At 41.4% G+C, this 19,825-nt stretch overlaps 1 protein-coding gene and 1 long non-coding RNA gene across 11 annotated transcripts in view; both read left to right on the top strand.

Annotated features, from left to right (window-relative positions):
• The first annotated feature begins 40 nt into the window (after nt 1-40).
• PPIL6 (peptidylprolyl isomerase like 6) overlaps nt 41-19,825 on the top strand; it is a 48,205-nt gene continuing 28,420 nt past the window's right edge. For 4 of the 10 annotated variants that reach the window (XR_013534478.1, XM_017971302.4, XM_002746991.6 and 1 more), the window contains exons 1-5: nt 41-213; nt 3,915-4,010; nt 8,092-8,280; nt 12,197-12,259; nt 12,367-12,514. Coding sequence is in view for 9 of the 10 variants with exons in the window: in XM_017971302.4 (XP_017826791.1) it covers nt 79-213; nt 3,915-4,010; nt 8,092-8,280; nt 12,197-12,259; nt 12,367-12,514 (631 nt within the window). In the remaining variant the exon portion in view is untranslated. Of the gene's footprint in view, nt 488-3,914; nt 4,011-7,554; nt 7,744-8,091; nt 8,281-12,196; nt 12,260-12,366; nt 12,515-19,825 lie in introns of those variants that run through there. The other 6 variants (XM_035296486.3, XM_035296481.3, XM_035296482.3 and 3 more) reach the window with 4 other exon arrangements.
• LOC144582192 (uncharacterized) lies at nt 222-2,107 on the top strand. The gene is made up of 2 exons (XR_013534479.1): nt 222-315; nt 1,963-2,107. It is a non-coding gene; the product is annotated as an uncharacterized LOC144582192 (long non-coding RNA).

Below are 19,825 nucleotides of genomic sequence, written 5' to 3'. Positions count from 1 at the left end.
GAGCGGCGGGGGCGAGGCCGGGCGGTTGCCTGAACGACGCGCAGTGTTTGTGCTCCCGGGGCGTCCCCGCGCGCGGCCATGGGAAGTCCGCAGCCCTGCCGGCCCCAGCACGCCCGGTGCGGCTCGCCGCTGCTACCCGAGCGGCCGCTGCAGGTGAAGGTGGTGGGGCTCTTCAGCTGCCCCAAATTTCAGATTGCGAAGAGCGCTGCTGAGGTAACCGCAGAGAAACCTTCGTCGTGGGCGGCCCTCCCAGCTCCCCGGTCTCGGCCCAGAGGACTGCGGACGCAGCGCCTCCTCCAGGCGGCGGTGGTAGAGGTTTCACGGTCGAAGGAAGGGGCTGGCGTGTCCGGGCTGGGAGGGCTCCGTCTGGAGGACCAGGAGGAGAGTATAGGGGGCAAGTTAGGGTCCTGGGGCGGGCGTTCGACTTCGCGACCTTTAAAGGGAAAACCCAGCGAAGGAAGCGTTCCGAACCGTGCTGGGAAATAAGGTAATCCCCTCCAACACACACACACACACACACACACATATCCACAGATTTTATTCCACGTCAGTTTCTTATTGAATTAGAGATTATAAAATTTATGGAAAAATGATTACTGTATAACTAGCTGAGTTTACAGTCCCCCTCCTTCCCCAAGCGATTTTTGTAAACTGTTCCTTCGGGGAAGAATTCTCTAGAGCCGTTACTGCATTCCAATTGAACTAGATGCTTCACGGATTTCTTAATAAATGGTTCACAAGTGCTTTGGAAAACAGTTTCTTTGTAAACACTCAAAACGGTATTAAAGGAAAAGCACTTGAGGAAACTGGAACAATTTGGCCAGATCAGTCATGCGCACGCTTACAACCTGAAATGCAGCAGAAATGTAGAAATGTATGAAATGTCAGAATGTAGAATTCAGCCCTTATACGGTTTGCTCCAGAGATGCTGCCCCTGCCAAGCTTCTCACCAAACCTCAACTTGAACCCACGACCATGCCTTAATTAATATTTGTAACTCCCGAAATACCCAGCTGGATACTTGACAACAAAATGTTCCCAAATAGAAGACATGTGGGGCGTGGTGACTCACGCCTGTAATCCAGCACTTTGGGAGGCAGAGGCGGAGTTCGAGACCAGCTTGGCCAACGTGGTGAAACCCCGTCTCGACTAAAAATACAAAAAAATCAGCCGGACATGGTGTCAGGCGTTTGTAATCCCAGCTGCTCAGGATTCTGAGGCACAAGAATGGCTTGAACCCTGTGGGCGCAGGTTGCAGTGAGCTGAGATCATGCCATTGCACTCCAGTCTGGGTGACAGAGCTAGACAGATCCTGTCTCTAAATAAATAAATAATGAAAAGAAAACAAGTGATCAGAAGTCTGAAATAATACATGGATCATCAAAAGTAGAAATTGTGGTCTGTGTTGCTTGGGCAGATGAGATCAGTAACCTTTTATTACCAAAGTTAATGGCCATAAAGTTAATTACAAACTTAATGTATTTAATGAGTTTCAGAGACTTTTTTTCTCGTTCTTCCTTGCTTTTTTTCTGAATGCACATATTTTCTTTGACGACTCCACATTGTAATGAAAATGTTGGCGAGTCTTTTTCTGTAAAGTCCAGGCAGTAGATATATTAGGCCTTCTGGGCAATAGGGTCTCGATTACACCTGTTTAGCTTTGTCCTGTGTTGCAAAAGCAGACACAGGCGTGGAAATGAATGACAGCATTCCAGTAAAACTTTATATGGACACTGAATTTAACTTGCATATTAATTTCACATAACATGAAATAATTATTTTGATTTCTAAAACTGTCTACAAATCTAAAAATAATTCCTCTCCAGCCCCTGCTATAGAAGACACCAGGTTGAGAAAACAATGTCTTTATTATCTTAATAATGTCAGTTTTCCCTTTACCTACTGTAGTTATGTTTCAATATGAAAATTCAGCTAATTCTTTTTTTTTTTTTTTTTTGATAGAGGGGGTCTTATGTTGCCTAGGCTGGTCTTGAACTCCTGAACTCAAGCAATCCTCCTGCTTTGACTTCCAGAAGTGCTGGGATTATAGGCGTGAGCCACGATGTCCAACGTCTAGTTCTGTCTTAATAAAGAATATCTGAATATATACTTAATCTGATCATTTATGAGCAATCTCACCTGCCTGATTGACAAAGATTTAGATTTGTGTTGAGTGTTCCCTCACAAAGAAATAATAAATGTTTGAGATGATGGATATACTCATGATAAGTATATATTATATGTATTGAGACATCACTACCCCAAAATATGTACACAAAAGATTGAGATTTGTAGAGAGTAAGAATATTGTATACATTTTAATTTGAATGTAGTCCATTCTATAACAAATACTAAATTATTCAAAAGACATGATATGTTTCTTGTCTTGAACACGATATGTTTCATTTGAAAACTTGGATTTATAGTTTATTCTAGATTGTTAGAAATAGCAGTCAACCTGCAGTATAGTATTGCCTCAAACTGAGAACAGACACTGGAACTGAGAAACAGGACATGTCACCTATTGCTTGAGGCCAAGAGGAAATGGCCTGATTGTCATTGCCCTCTTCCTGAGAGTTCCCAAAGTGGAACCTGGTTTTCTCCCCTTGGAATACTCACCCCTGATGATAATCAAAAGTAGAAATTGTGGTCTGTGTTGCTTGGGCAGATGGGATCAGCGACCTTTTATTACCAAAGTTAATGGCCATAAAGTTAATTACAAACTTAATGTATTCATATCCTGGTTTTCTCCCTTTGGAATACTCACCCCCGATGACATATGCCAGGCCAGCACCCTCTTTTGGACCAGACAGGGCCTCCAAGCACTATCCCCAGCAGGGAAGGTACCACCTGCAAAGGCTGTTGCTTTTCCCCTTGGTCCATCTACTTCCCAGACCCACTCAGGAAAGGGGCCTGTTAATGCCTCACCTGCCTTCTGTTGCTTTAGAGGGAGCCAAAGTATAACTAACATCAGGAACCAAGCCCGGAGTGCTAACCAGTAAGAATTTTCTCTGATTCCTACACACAGTCTATGTCAAACTAAAACATAATCAGTATCTAAACCTAAACGGGTTTTGCCTTTACTTCACTTTTTCCTAAGAGGTATAACCACAACAGTTCTTTTTGGTCATCCCCATACATCAGTGAATTAAAGCAAGAACATTTATTTATTTATTTATTTATTTATTTATTTATTTATTTTAGTTATAAGTAAAGTATCTATAGATCCACTGAGATTTAGCAAGAGTTTAACTTAGGGAAAAACTAGTCCAAAGAGAAGACAGCAGATCACAAAACTATTGGCGTTAACCCATTTATTTATTCCTTTGTTTTTTCGGTTACTATGTGTAGATTGGAAATACAGGAAGACTAAGACACAGTTTTTTTTGTTTTTTTTTTTGAGATAGAGTCCCACTCTGTTGTGCCCAGGCTGGAGTGCAGTGGCATAATCTCAGCTCACTGCAACCTCTGCCTCCTGAGTTCAAGTGGTTCTCTTGCCTCAGCCTCCCAAGTAGCTTGTATTACAGGCACATACCCACCATGCTCGAATAATTTTTTATATTTTTAGTAGAGACAAGGGTTTTTGCCACATTGGCCAGGCTGGTCTTAAATTCCTGACCACAGGTGATCCACCTACCTCAGCTTCCCAAAGTGCTGGGATTACAGTCACCACACCCAGCCTCTAAGACATAGTTCTTGGCTTCAAGGCACTTATACATATAAGCTCCCTGGCCTAGGGAGCAACTTGGAGGGAAGCACAAGAGCCTCTGAGAATGAACAAGGACTATCCCAGGCAGACTGCATGGCCTGAGTGTGTGTTGTATAAAACTTCTGGAAACCCTGTAAAAATTGTGAGATATGATTTTGACTTTAAAAGAGAATTAACTCTAAAATAATTGTATTTTGAAACTCAGAATCTGAAGAATAATCATCCATCCAAATTTGAAGATCCTGTATTAGTTCCTCTTCAAGAATTTGCATGGCATCAATATCTACAGGAGAAAAAAAGGGTAAAGAATATTTGGGGTGTCGGGGATATAGGCAACAAGCCAAGTTTTGCCTGAATTATTTATGCATTGTTTTAGAAAAACTGAAAGAGTAATTTTAGTGTAACTAGATTTTATTTCTCTAAATTATGTGCTTTTCCTAAATTATGTTATTTACCAAGCTGGGTTTTTTGTTTTTGAGACAGAGTCTCACTCTGTTTCCCAGGCTGGAGTGCAGAGGAACAATCTTGGCTCACTGCAGCCTCAACCTTCTGGATTCAAGCAATCCTCCTGCCTCAGCCCCCTAAGTAGCTGGGATTATAGGCACACACCACAATGCCCGGCTAATTTTGTATTTTTTTTAATTTTTGTATTTTTTTAAGAGCTGGGGTTTTACCATGTTGCCCAAGCTAGTCTCCCCCACCTTGGGCTCTCACAGTGCTGGGATTACAGGCGTGAGTCACCTTGCCCAGCTACCAAGCTGGTTTCTTTTAAGTACAACATTTACAGGATTTTCCTTTGGAAAGCATAAGATAAAAGTAAGATCGATGGTGCCACTTACCGCTGAGGATGGTTAGTTACCCTGTCTCCTTGCACATCACTTATACTTCCTCTCATATCCTGGCACTCAGGTTAACGTGGCCTGGTCCTCTTGGTCCTTAAACTCTAGAAAGTGTTGACGGTATACATCACAGAGACAGCCAGGGGCTTCTGTGGGACTGTTGCTTGGGGAAGCTCTGATGACAGGCACTGAGCTCCTGGAGGGCAACCCTGTCCTAGTTGAAGCTTCTTTCTCTGCCTTCTCCCCTCTATCTGTACCCTCAGAGAACTCCACACCTTAGGGCCAGCAGAGCTTGTCCAGGGATGATAGGTCTCCCCTTGGATGACAATGTGATCAGTTGGTAGTGCTGCCTAGAGCATGTGATAAGAAGGATACTAAGGTGGCATCCTGGCTTAGCAATATCTTATGTTGCAGAGGGTGGGATGCTTGTCACCCCTGGCCTAGTCTTGTAGGCAGTCCCAGTCCTAGTTTCCCTGCCCACCCTATCTCCCCCATGGCTAATGAAACTCACTTCCTTTGACCAGAGCAGTTTCAGTAGTTCTGTGCTGGATTGCACAAGGATGTCCCGTGATCCTGTGATTAAGTATCATGGAGGTAATGTGGCTTTATGAGACCACTTCACTCTCTGTTCAGTCACATGAATGGTGCAAGACTGAATAAAAATGCCATTGGTTAAGATTAACGTGTTTATAACCTTAAAACATATTCATTGGAATTCAGATAGAACCAGACACTTATAATGATGCTTATTATATGATAGATACTATTCCAGACAAACACAAACACACACACATATTCTGTTTTTCTTTTTTCTTTCTTTTTTTTTTTTTTTTGGTAGAAACAGAGTCTCGCTATTTTGCCCAGGCTAGTCTCAAACTTCTGGCTTCAAACAACCCTCCTGCCTTGACCTCCCAAAGTGTTGGGATTACAGGCATGAGCCACTGTACCTAGCTTATATACATAAATTTTAATTTTTCCAACAACTTGGGTGACTAATGGTCCTGGTTTGCCTGGGACTGAGGGTTTTCCAAGGATGTGGGAATTTCAGTGCCAAAAGTAGGATAGTTCTAGGCAGAACTGAACTGTGGCTCACTGAAACATAAAACAATACTTTTTTTTATTTTTTTACAAGGACAGGCGCAGTTCAAGATCAGCCTGGGCAACATTTTATTCTTAATAATCAAACTTATTTTGTGGCCTACCAGTGTCATGCTCTCCACCCACAGGAAAGCTATGATCTCATGGTTTGTGATTTGCACCCACTCCTCTTTTACATTCCCACCAGACTCTAGGAAATTGGTGTGGGTTCTATTCCTGTTTCCCTCCCCTTTCAGCCTGGGTTCCCTCAAAATGTTTTGTGTTCTCTTCCTCCTGCCTTTCTCATGGGTCTGTGGAGGCTTTCTAGTTCCTCATTGCTGCTTCTTTCCACTTGTGATATTCCTTATCCTCCTTTCTTCTTCCTCTCCCCCTCCTCCTCTGGCTGTTTGTCACCTTAACCTTTTCTTCCTCTCAGGGCAGTTTCTTGTCCTTCATTAATGTAAGCATTGTGTCTTGTGTCTTAGGTAGTGCTTCCTAGCACATTTGGTCTCTCTGAATCAACTCATGAGGTTCAACTGGCCTTAGGCTTCAGCAAAATGTAGTGTCACCCTAAGGGGATGACTTCAGGGCCGTTGGGAAGGTCCCTCTGCTCCAAATAAGGCAGCTTCATACTCTTAGTGCTGAAGGCCCTAGAAGCTGTCAGGTCCATGCTGTTCACTTGAGGCAGGCAAGCATGCCTCCATACGTGTAGAGGAGACAGAGCAAGGCATTTACATCTTTAGCCTCCAAATAAAATGTGCTTTCTACTGCATTTCTCCCAACAAGCTAGCTAAAATAGCCACAATAATTTTTTTTTCTCCTGTTTAGAAAGCTTTGGGTCCCAGCCAGGTGTGGTGGCTCACACCTGTAATCCCAGCACTTTGGGAGGCCGAGACAGGTGATCCACTGAGGTCAGAAGTTTGAGACCAGCCTGGTCAACATGGCGAAACCCCGTCTCTTCTAAAAATATATAAATAGCCGGGCATGGTGGAGGGCGCCTGTAATCCCAGCTACTTGGGAGGCTGAGGTAGGAGAATCACTTGATCCCAAGAGGTGGAGGTTTCAGTGAGCTGAGATCACACCATTGCCCTTTAGCTTGAGTGACAAAGCAAGACTCTGTCTCAAAAAAAAAAAAGAAAAGAAAGTTTTGGGTCCTGTAAAATATGATCTCACTGATAAACACTCCAGGAAGTATTGACCCATAGGGTCTATCAGTGATTTATAGTTCAGCATAAACAAGTTTCTTATCTGTCTAGAAGCAGGTTTTGATAAGGGCATAGGAAGCAAGTGATAGGATATTAAATCTCCTGAGAGAGGAAAATGAAGCAAGTGGGCAAGTTGAATGTAAATTGTTCTCCAAACTAGTATTTCTCCAAGTGCAGTCTCTAGAACAGCAGCACCAGCCCTTCCAGATCTCCTCAGAGGGGATGTCCCTCAAACCCACTGGAGATTTAGAAGGTTGTGTTGATGAAAACACTAACATACTGCATTTTGAGGGGCTGGAAACAGTGCTGAGGAAGGTGAGTTTTCCTCCCCACTGCCCCTGATTGTGCCCCAGAAATCCCTGTTGACCCTCAGAAGTCATTTCCTAACCCTATCCCCACCCCATGCAAAAAACATTTTCCCAGTCCTCTGCATTGAAACCCATGTCTTAACTGGAACCCCTAACCTTTCCAAGTATGCACACAGTAAAATGTGCTTTAGACATGAAGACAGAGACTGAATTTTGTTTGCAAGTTAATATACAAATATGCCAGGCTCATGATGATTTTTATTACTGGATTATCATTTATCATCTATTAATGTGTTGACCTAAAAGGAAAAAGCTGAAACAAAATTAAGATAGAGTGCTTATTTGGGCCAAGGTTGAGGACTGCAGCCCAGGACACACCTCCAGGTTGCCTTGGGGAGTGCTCCAGAGAACAAAATAGAGGCTCAAGTGTTTGAAGAAGAAAGAATGAATCAGAAGAGCAGGCGACTACAAAAGCTGTTGGTCAGGAACTGACTGATTTACAGAAGTAAAGTCGGTTAGTGATTGGCTATACCTTGTTGAACTATAGGGTGGATGGCATGTTGTGGCTGTTTGGTATCAGTCTGGAGCCCACATAGTGAGTGAAGGTAATTATTTAGCTCAAGGTGGAGTGAGATGTAACTGCTGTTGCACTTTAAATGCCTTTCTGGGCATGATAATTAAAACGGGTTGGCATTCCTCAGATACATTGTTTTTTCCTTTGTAACATTTTTATGATTACTTTTTAAATCATTTGCTTTTAGTGATATAAGATTCTTAAAAAATGTTCTTAAATTCTGAGAGAAAACTTCTAAAGGACAATAAAAACATATTTTTAAAAGATTCAATCCAAGAGTTGACAAATTCAGACCTAGAGTTGATCCCAAGCTCTGGCTTATGAGTTTAGCAAGTTTTCCCTCACTTCTTACATTTTTTTTTGTCCTTTTCCCTTACAGGAACTGAAAAATGAAACCTGGGAATATTCTTCCTCCGTGATGTCTTTTGTTAATGGTCAGCTCCTGGGCGATGCATTGGATCTACAGAAATGGGCCCACGAGGTGTGGGATATAGTTGATGTTAAACCCTCTGCACTTTATGACGCACTCGCTGAGGATTTTTCCACTAAATTCTTAAGAGACACCAAGGCAAGTTACACTAATTTTTAAAGAAAAATCATGGAATCTTGGACCTTTTATATTGGTTCAGCATTAATTATTGGTATCCTAATGAAGGAGATTATAAAAAAGTAGGAGACTAAGTTTAAAGTCTAGTTCCAGTTCCAGTTGCAAAAGGTCATCATGTGGTGGTATGTAAAGTGAGTGTATCTCACAGCATGTGGGCTGCACAGGGAGATCATCTCTGGGCAAACATTTCTTCTCGCCATCAGAGATGCATATGCACAAATTACCCATTTTAAAATATAAAGACTGCCCCCTCAGAGAAGGTCAAGCCTATCATCCATTCATCCTGAGTATAAAATAGTTGCATTAAGACTGTCCAATATTTAGGCAAGAGCTAAGAGAATGGCGAGTTGATTGAAGAAAGGTGGCATGTTAGAGCATGAACACGTAGTTGGCAAGAGCAAGCCCAGACAGGCTGTGCCAGTGGGGAGATTTCTAGTGGCAAAGGATAGTCATGAAGCATAAGGTCCAGAGGCGAGTGGCAGGTAGCAGGATGTGATGGCGATAGGGTTGGAGGGACTTTGCAGTTCTGCTCGGAAATCTTGTTGTAGCAACGACTACATCATGCAGAAAATCATTTCATGCCCATGGCGGCCTGTGCCCGCAGTGACTTGGTGCTAAGATCTGAGCTGTGCAAAGGCAAGGGCCTTGTCTCATTCATCCTTGTTGAAGCACTGCTCAAACAGACCTGAAACATAATAGGTGCTCAGTGAATGTTTGATTGAAAAAAACAGTACACCTTGAAAATTCTAGAAACTCTGGGATGCGGGGAGGAATTTAATGTTCAAATGGTTAATTCCCAGAGTCAGGAGTCTAGTAGCACATGCTCTGGGAATGGCAGGGGAACAGCAAGGAGGTCACAATTGGTGGGGAATTAAGCTGGGAAAATGACTTTCAGTCAAGATTCTTGGTGCCAGCATTACCAAGCTCCTTTGATTGATTGAAGGAGAAAAGGTGTGTATTGAAAGGATACTGGTTATCTCACAATTGACAGAAAAGCTGGTCAGTAGCTTTGGAAAACAGGCAGGAATCAACGAGGTCTGGCAGCAGGAAGACGTGGCCAGAGTCACACTGCAGGGATGTATGGCCAGGGAACTGGCACAGCACTGCTGGCCCTTGTCCACACCACCTCCTTCACCAAGATTAACTGTTCAACACTCCAGTGTCTGCATCATCACTCCCTAGAGACCTAAGCCCAGGCAGGAGCGCTAGCTGGCAAGCCTAGGTCATATTCCCAAAACCTGGTGCTCTCAGCATGTGGAGAGGGAGAATCTGGCCCCTTTAGGATCTAATGAAAGTGGTGGGACCCTGCAAGGAGTTCCCCAGATAGAAAGGGTATTCAGATTTTAATTAGGAAAAAAAAAAATCCAATTGATCCTAAGAAAAGTTTGAGGCCAGATTATGATTTATTGTGCATCTGAATGGAGGAGTTAGATTTTATCCAGAAGCAAACTGAACCAATCAAGCTTTCCATATAGAGTATGATGTAATTCTCTTTGCTCTTTGTTGTTGTTGTTGTTGTTGAGACAGAGTCTTGCTGTGTCGCCCAGGTTGGAGTGCCCTGGTGCAAGCTCAGCTCACTGCAACTTCGGCCTCCCGGGTTCAAGCGATTCTTTTGCCTCAGCCTCTGGAGTAAAAGGGACTGTAGGCAACAGCCACCACGCCCAGCTAATTTTTGTATTTTTAGTAGAGACAGGGCTCCACCATATTGGCCAGGCTGGTCTTGAACTCCTAACCTTGTGATCCGCCCGCCTCGGCCTCCCAAAATAAGCTGGGGGCACCTGTGCATGCTAGGATTGTAGGGTAAGCCACTGCACCCAGCCCTCTGCTCTTTTGGAAAAATGTTTAGGTCTGTGCAGAAGTAGGCTGCAGTAGGGGAGAGCTTGGCAGCAGGGAATTGGAAAGCAGCTATAGCAGCATGAGCTAGACATAATGAAAGCCTGAAATAATTTGAGGCAGTGAGGATAGAGGACCTCGATTCCAGAGACAATCCTTAGATTTTTTTTTTTTGCACAGAGGGTGGGCTTTTCTTGCTAAATAAAACGGATTTGTTTACTTCTGGTTAGAACCATATGGTAGACAAATATGCTTGCCTGTTTGGCTGCTAGGTGACTGGGACATTACCTTGTGTTACAGTCATTTGAACTCTTATATTGGCGTTTTCAGAACTATCTACTCTGAACTACCTCATAAAGATAGTATCTTGATGCACAGGGAAGTTTAATGGTGTCTGGATAGGCAGTAAGTCCATTTCCTGAGTCAACCATGATTACCAATATATCGTCGTTATCATCCTGAGCCTCTGAAGTTTACTATATTATGCCTCCTATTCTTTAGTTATGCTAGTCTCTTATAATTAAGAACTTGTACAGATGCTGAGAGGCACAAATTAATATAATTAGTGTGAATGTAACACTTCATTGCTAGATGCCAGATAGCACAATATTATTTCAGTCTTTTAATTTTAAAAAAAAGTTAGAGTGACATAAAATAATATGATGCACTTAATTTCATTCATTTCCTAGATTCCTAAGAAAGAGGGCAGCATAAATTATGCACCTTGTTCAATAAGGTGGTTTTTTTTCTTTCTTTCTTTTTTTTTTTTTTTTTTTTTTTTTGAGATAGAGTCTGTCACCCAGGCTGGAATGCAGTGGTACGAACATGGATCACTGCAGTCTCAAAGCTCACTGGGCTCGGGTGATCCTACTGCCTCAGCCTCCCGAATAGCTGGGACTACAAACACATGCCACCATGTCTAGCTAATTTTTTAATTTTTTTGTAAAGACAGGATCTCAACATGTTGCCCAGGCTGTTTTCAAACTGCTGGGCTCAAGTGATCCACCCACCTTGGCCTCCTAAAGTGCTGGGATAACAGGCATGAGCCAAGGTGGCATTTTAATGTAGGAGAATGGTGCCCAAGATTTGAAATGTACTCCATTAAATGTGCTTTGGCTCCTAAATGAATACTATTGTGTTGAAACTAGCATTTTCATTTCTAATACCTCTTTATAGGGCTAGACAAGGTCTCACAAATGTGTTTCTCTACGAGAAAGGATATCAAGTGAAAATAAGCTGGGGGCACCTATGCACATGAGAGTGTTATTGAATATAACTTGAAAGCCCAGCATCCTTCTTTTCCTGACCTCTGGTGCTATACCTGCTGTGGATACAGGGACCTGATTTTCCCACTCAGAACAGATGTGGCCTGGCTCTGGTTAGCTAATCTTTGCTTCTCTGAAAATCGAGGACACACAGTAACCAAATCCATGGTGTTCATGATGGATCTTTCCCAAAAGTACTCAGGAAAGAAGAGAAGTAGAGAAGAATTCCCGGTCTGTTTTCTTCCCCCAACTAGGTGTGGCTATATAGGCTGGGTGCCAGGGCTCATGCCTATAATTCCAGCATTTTGGGAGGCCAAGTCAGGCGGATTCCTTGAGCTCAGGAGTTCGAGACCAGCCTGGGCAACATGGCGAAACCCCATCTCTACTGAAAATACAAAAATTAGCCAGGCATGCTGGCTGTGCATGTCTGTAGTCACAGCTACTTGGGAGGCTGAAGTGGGAGGATCACTTGTGCCCAGGAAGTTGAGACTGCAGTGAACCACGATGGTGCCACTGCACCCCAGCCTGGGGGACAGAGCCAGACCCTGTCTCAAAAATAAACAAATAAATACAATAATAAAAATTAAAATGTGTGAAGTGGGTTGTAAAATCTTGATAAAATGAAATAAATTGTTCACTTAATTTTACTGTTATATTAACCATTGGTAATGTTGAAATCTTATCACTAAAAATATTGTATCTATTATATTTTTGGTAATTTCTAAAAACTTTCTTTTAAGACATAGACCTGCATTATATTTTTCTCTTTATCTTCGTAGCACAATTTTGTGTTTTTGGACATTTGTATTGATTCTTCTCCAATTGGAAGATTGATTTTTGAGGTAAGACCTTTTTTTTTTTTAAATACATCTGTAGGGGTAGGGTAGGTTCTATAACTGTTGGACTGTTAAATATTTAATCTTTGAAACCTTTTGTCTTTATTTTGTAGCTATACTGTGATGTGTGTCCCAAAACATGTAAAAATTTTCAGGTCTTATGCACAGGAAAAGCAGGGTTTTCTCAAAGTGGCATAAGGCTACATTACAAAGATTCTGTTTTTCATCGAATAGTACCAAATGGCTGGATACAAGGAGGGGGTGAGTTTAAAATCTTAAAAACAACTTAATTGCAATATCAAATGAGATGGTGCAAACCTTTGTTTATTTATCTTTATGAAATGTATGTAGAAGTAGATATACTTAAAATTAGACTTAAATGAAGACAAATAATGAAGTAAGATATTTGTATTATTTTATAAAACACCCTAATTATTAAAATAAATAAATCTAAATTAGGTTACCAGGAATATTCCACATTAAAAATGATATAGGAGAGTAGGGTAACATTTTGTTTTACCAAAATGCAATTTCAAATGCTCATCTAAATTTTTGTACCTAGAAATACAGTGGTTTTAATAAGTGTAATAAGAGTGGGAATTTAAAAATAGAATAAATGGAAAACAACTTATTTCTTACCAAAGATGTTACATTGTTACAAGTAAAAAGTAATGTGTAAAGGATTTTGGTTTCTATTTTCTCTTTCTTTTGAGGTCAGTCCTTTGGTGTTTTATAGTCTGATTAAAAGCACAAAATTAAATGTTGGGGCATATTCCACAGGGAACAACCAGGCAGCAATTTACAAATAATTGTCTTAGTGTCAAAGGAGATTTGCTTGAACTCCATGACAAATGCAGAAGCTTAAATTAGTGTTTACCTTTTTGTGTATGATCTGGGACATTCTGAGGCTGATGAGGAGAAAAATATAGATATATTCCAAGCATCCTGCATGTTAAAGCACTTTCCCTTTGGTTCTCCAAAATGAGATAATATCACAAATACTGTCATCTAACCTCACTTTTAAATGTTTTTCCATATTGTGTCTTTCCACTTAATATGTGGTATCCATCTTCTCATTTTAACAAACATAAACATACAAAATGTTTAGCCTCTGCCAAGTTTTTTTTTATCATATTGCTATACAAGTTTAATTAATTCCCCATTGATGAACATTTAGATGGTTTTCCATTTTTGGTTAGTATAAAACATTTCTTCCAGGAGCCTGTTGGTATTAGGGCTCCTGACGCTGAGTTCACTGTTGACTCTCATGTGCTAGGCTCTCAGATGCTGGTTTTTTTTTTTTTTTTTGCTTTTTCTTTTTGAGACAGAATCTCACTCTGTCGCCCAGGCTGGAGTGCAGTGGCGTGATCTCAGCTCACTGCAACCTCCCCACTTGGGCTCAAGCAGTTCTTTCTGCCTCAGCCTCCCGAATAGCAGGAATTACAGGCATCCACCCCTATGCCTGGCTAATTTTTATATTTTTAAAAATATTTTTTAGTACCTCAACTTGAGTACCTTGACATTTTTAGTACCTTGATTTTTTTAGCAGCCTCGACCTCCTGGCTCAAGTGATCCTCCCAGCTCAGCCTCCCAAGTAGCTGGGACTACAGACATGCACTACCACCATGCCTGGCTAATTTTTGGATTTTTGGGAGAGATGGGTTTTACCATGTTGGCCAGGCTGGTCTTGAACTCCTGACCTCAAGTGATTCCCATGCCTCTGCCTCCCAAAGTGCTGGGATTGCAGGTGTGAGCCACCACACCTGGACTCAGATGCTGTATTCTTTTGTTTTGTTTTATTTTTGTTTTTGCTTAGTTCCTACCACCCTTGCACGATCTGGGAAAAGTAGGTCATCTAACCTCACTTTTACTTTAAATAAAAACACATTTTTTTATTTGTGTTTTTATTTAAAGTAAAATTTCCAAATAGTAAAGTGCAACCAATATTGGATCATGTTTTCAATTAGTAAGGCAGCAGTGTTAAGGATGGTTTGGGAAAAAGTTAGATTGCTAGATTCAAATCCAAGCTGTGATTCATGAAAGTTTTACCACCATGGATAAGCCACTTGGCCTCCCTGAATCAGTTTCTTAATCATAAAATGGGAATAATGATGTGAAGATCACATGATGTGGTGAGGATTCAATGATCTGGTGTGTTGAAAGTGCCAAGCTCTGGAAAGAAACATACTCTCTCCCTACAGATGTCCAGTTCCCAATGTTACAGGAGAGGGATCTGAATCTAGACTCCAAGAGAGGGTTCTTGAATCTCTCACAAGGAAGAATTCAGGGCGAGTTTGTTGAGTAAAGTGAAAGTAAGTAAGTTTATTAGGAAAGTAAAGGAACAGAAGAATGACTGCTCCATAGAGCAGCCCCGAGGGCTGCTGGTTGCCCATTTTTATGGTTATTTTTTGATTATATGCTAAAGGTGGATTATTCATGCCTCCCTTTTTGAGACCATATAGGGTAACTTTCTGATGTCATGGTGTTTGTAAACTGTCATGGTGCTGGTGCTAGTATAGCAGTGAGGAGGACAACCAGAGGTCACTCTCATTGCCATCTTGGTTTTGGTGGGTTTTAGCTGACTTCTTTACTGCAGCCTGTTTTATCAGCAAGGTCCTCATGACCTGTACCTTGTGCCCACCTCCTATCTCATCCCTTGACTTAGAATGCCTTAATCATTTGGGAATGCAGCCTAGCAGGTCTCAGCCTCATTTTACCCAGGTCCTATTCAAGTTGGAGTTGCTCTGGTTCACATGCCTCTGATACCACAGGACTGTGTAGGATTTTGGAGGACAGGGGCTAAACGTGGTTTTGTGCTGTGCTTTACGATGCTTTCAGGCACTGTTGCTTGCCCTTTGGGACTAACAGGCTCTACCCAGTAGACACTGCCTGCTCCTCCCCCGACAGCTCATCTTCTGACCTCTTAGACACTCTGTTGCACACACCAGCCTCTGGCAGCCTCCTAAGCACATCAAGCATGCATGGGCCCTGAGGCCTTGCTTGTTTTGCCTGGGCACATACCACCCAGCTGTTCCTCCAGGTATCCCTTGCTTCACCCCATTTCTGATTCTTGCCCAGAGTTCATCTCAGCAAGGCCTTACTGGACCGTTTATGAAACTGCATCTTCCTCTCCACATACTCCGCTCCCCCTCCGGCCACCCTGCTACTCCTTACCCTGCTTTATCTTTCTTCATAGCACTTTTCATCACTAGACATGCAACCATATGTTTCTTAGTTCTTTTGTGTATTGTCTGTTTCTCTAAATTCTGTGGGGGCAGAAATTTTTATCTGTTTTATTCACTATGGTATCCCAGGAACTAGAACAGTACTTGAGATATAGTAGGTGCTTAATAAATACTTGTAGAAAGAAAAGAAGGAAGAAATAGAGAGAGAAAGAATAAAAATAGATAGTTTAACATGAAACATACATTCTCTGCATTTTTAAAGTGCAGTTAAAGAAGATATCAACTCGTTACACCACTTTGGTTGGATTCCCCCTCGGGCTCCCTTGAGGCCTGCTGCCTTCAGAAGGATTTAAAAAAAAAATTGATACCAACTCTGTGTTAATCAATGAAAATGAAATGAACTTTTTTACACAAAAAGGATCATGTTTTACATAAGACTAAAAGATGTATGATGGGTAAGGATATCCAGAACCTGCCAAATAATTCCAGTAAGAAAATTCAAACACTTAAGAAAGACTCATTTTCCAATAGCCCATTCGTCATAGAACAGTTACCAAACTGTTAACAATTAAACCTACTTATATATTAGAAATACATTTCATTTCACCTATACATCCAACACACCTTAAAATGGATAGAGGAAAATATTAACTGGCTTCATGAAAAAAAAATACCTATTGAACTCATATATTATATTATTATTACTATTATTTTGAGACAGAGTCTTGCTCCATAGTCCAGGCTGGAGTGTGTGGCACCAGCTCAGCTTACTGCAACCTCCACCTCTGGGGTTCAAGAGATCCTCCGGCCTCAGCCTCCCTAGTAGCTGGGACTATAGTCATGTGCCACCACGCCCAGCTAATTTTTTTATATTTTTAATAGAGATGGGGTTTCACCAGACCAGTTTAGGCTGGTCTTGAACTCCTGACTTCAAGTGATCTACCCACCTTGGCCTCCCAAAGTGCTGGGATTACAGGCTTGAGCCACTGTTCCCAGCTGAATTCCTATATTATTGCTTAAAGAGAACCTACATAATTCTTACCTCAGTGTTCCCTTGTTTTAAAAAAAAGTGGAAATCCGTAGTCCAGAGGCTCTCTTTAAGAATGAGTGCTGCTATGGTGTGAGTTGGCTGAAGGTAAAGAGATATAATGAAAGTAGTAAAAACAAATAAAGCAGAAGAATGTACTGATAAGTACAATGTTTATAACTGATAAAACATTTCATTCATGTTGTGAATTTTCACAATCATTACAAAATAATTTGCTTCAGGCTTTCCATCTGACTTATATTATAGGATTTCTTTCCAGTAGGAGTTTTCACATGACTTTTAAAGTAATTGTCTAAATGAAGAACTCTTCTGTGTTTTCCTAACTACTATGGTTCTAACCAAGTGTGTATATTTATATTTATAAGGTCCATCCCCGGTGTATATTAGAATGGATTTGAGTGGAATGAAGGCATTCCCACATTCTTTTTTTAAGACAGGGTCTTGTTCTATCACCCAGGCTGAGCGCAGTGGCATAATCACAGCTCACTGCAGCGTCAACCTCCTGGGCTCAAGTGATCTTTCCACCTTAGCCTCCCAAGTAGCTGGAACCACAGGCACGCATTACCATGCCCAGCTAATTTTTAAAATTTTTTCTTTGTGAAGACAAGGTTTTTATATGTTGCCGAGGCTGGTCCTGAACTCCTGAACTCAAGCAATCAATCCTCTTGCCTCAGCCTCCCCAAAGTGCTGGGAATATAGGCGGGTGGGTCTTAGTCTGTCATCCAGGCTGGAATGCAATGGCACAATCATAGCTCTCACTGCAGCCTTGAATTCCTCCCACCTCAGCCTCCCAAGTAGCAGGGATTACAGGCACACATCACCATGCCCAGTTAATTCTTAAAAAATTTTTGTAGAGACAGGGTATCACTGTATCGCCCAGGCTGGTCTTGAACTTCTGGCCTCAAGTGACCCTCCCACCTCAGCCTCCCAAAGTGTTGGGATTACAGGCGTGAGCTACCGCACCTGGCCATGTTCTGTACATTCAGAATTTTTCTCCAGAATGAGTTGTTTTATGTTATCAAGTAGAACTAGAATACCAAAGGTGGTTACCACATTTCCTGTCTTCATAAGATGTTTCTTCAGTGTGAGTCCAGAAGGATCTTTTGAGATAAATTTAATGCATTTTATTATTATCATTATCATATTGAGCAGAATGATGAAGATGATGATAATGAGAGGGGCATTCTAGAAGCATGTGATGCTGCATGGGCATGACACTCTGCCAAGTACTGCCCGAGTGCTCTACCTGTGTTATTTCATTTCATCCTCAGAGTTACCTGTGAGGCAGTTACCATTATCCCTGTTTATACAGATGAGCAAACAGCCTTGGAAAAAGTAGCGGACATCAATATTTTAATCAAAATTATCTGACTTTAAAGTTTGCTTTTAACCACTATCTGGCATCTCTGAATTTGTTGTCAGAAGTATAGAAATAATATCAGAATATAAGGCTGAATTCAAGAGGGTGGACTATGGCCACAAAAAAGAATAGTAAATACTATGAAATGGTCTCAATATAAAATATTCACCTAGGAGATCTGAAGCAGAGGACAAGAGTAATGTTGGTGTGTGTGGGAGGGAGGGGGCAAGGGAGTGGGACCAATGGGTAGGTAAGTTAGCAGGGAGAAGACCACCTGGGCAGATTTCCCTGAGTGAAACAACCTCTAGGATCTGAAGGAATTGATGCTGGGGGGCCCTCAGCTTCCCCGTTTCCAGATTTAGCCTTCAGCCATGACAGCTTCCTTTCCAGAGCTGCCTGGGGCTGTATAGTGAACTGTGGCTGAGTGTTAGGTGAGTCCGGTTGGAGACTTAAGGCTTATCAATTAACTTCTGAGCCAGCTTTGTGAGTAGTATAATTTAAATGCTGCATGGCCTTTCTGGGATAAATTCTCTTTAAATACTTGGTGTTGCATCAGTTTTCTTTTAAAAATAGCACACACACTTTTATTATAGGTAAATTGCTCATACTGACTTTAAAAAACGTAGTCCTTCAATAAATATTTACTGAGCACTGTATTCAAGGAAGGAGTGGAGTGGAGAACTGAAGTTAGTAGAGAGATTCTGATGGGGAGGATGAGGGGAGAGAGGACAGATCTCAGAGCCTGCTCTTTTCACTAGCATTAGCTTTGCTCCTCTTTTAGCTGTGGATAGATAAAAAATAATTTATTCATGGACAAGGACATGGAGTCTTTTTATAGTGGGAGCACTGCCTAAACCAAAATATGTATATCATATGAATACCTAAGAAAAACCTTGTTCCATCATGGGAAACTTTATTTCTAATACACTAGGTCAATAAATGAGTTATCACTATAGGATATGAAATTTTGAACATGAATTCTGTTTGCAGCACCTATTTTTTTATTCATTTACTTGTTTTTTTTCTTTTCTTGTTTTTTTTTCTTTTTTCTTTTTTTTTCTGAGATGGAGTCTTACTCTGTCACCCAGGCCGGAATGCAGTGGCACAATCTCAGCCTACTGCAATCTCCGCCTCTCGGACTCAAGTAATTCTTGTGTCTCAGCCTGCCACCACACGCAGCTAATTTTTGTATTTTTAGTAGAGGCAGGTTTCACCATGTTGGCTAGGCTGGTCTCGAACTCCTAGCCTCAAGTGATTTGCCTGCTTCAGCCTACCAAAGTGCTGAGATTATAGGTGTGAGCCACTGCACTTAGCCCTATCTTTTATACATATGCTAAAAAGAACTCACTTTTCCTGTTGATCTCACAAAAGTATAACGGACTGTGGAATAATTTAGGAAGTAAGCAGAATTTATGTAAATACACTTTTGGAAAATTGTGGCCAGAATTATAATTTAATGCTTTATCCTTTCAAAAGTTTGCATTATCTATGAATATAAAAGGGCTTACAAAGTATAAGTGAAATTATCATAGTAATATTTTCATGGTATAGATATTGAACAATTAGGTAACTTACCCTATTCATTGGTATAAGTGGAATCATATATATATATTTTTTTTCTGAGTTGGAGTTTCACTCTTGTTGCCTAGGCTACAGTGCAATGGTGTGATCTCTGCTCACTGCAACCTCTGCCTCCTGAGTTCAAGTGATTCTCCTGCCTCAGCCTCCCAAGTAGCTGGGATTATACATGCCTACCACCAGGCCTGGCCAATTTTTATATTTGTAGTAGAGACAGGGTTTCAGCATTTTGGCCAGGCTGGTCCCAAATTCCGAACTTCAGGTGATCCTCCTGCTTTGGCCTCCCAATGTGCTGGGATTACAGGCATGAGCTACCACACCTGTACTATTCTTTTTTTTTTTTTTAATTGAGATGGAGTCTCATTATGTTGTCCAGGCTGGTCTCGAACTCCTGGGCTCCA

Source organism: Callithrix jacchus, chromosome 4, assembly GCF_049354715.1.
Source record: "Callithrix jacchus isolate 240 chromosome 4, calJac240_pri, whole genome shotgun sequence".
Lineage (NCBI taxonomy): Eukaryota > Metazoa > Chordata > Mammalia > Primates > Cebidae > Callithrix > Callithrix jacchus.
Note: the sequence above shows the minus strand (reverse complement) of the source record. Positions and strands in the feature narration are given on the sequence as shown.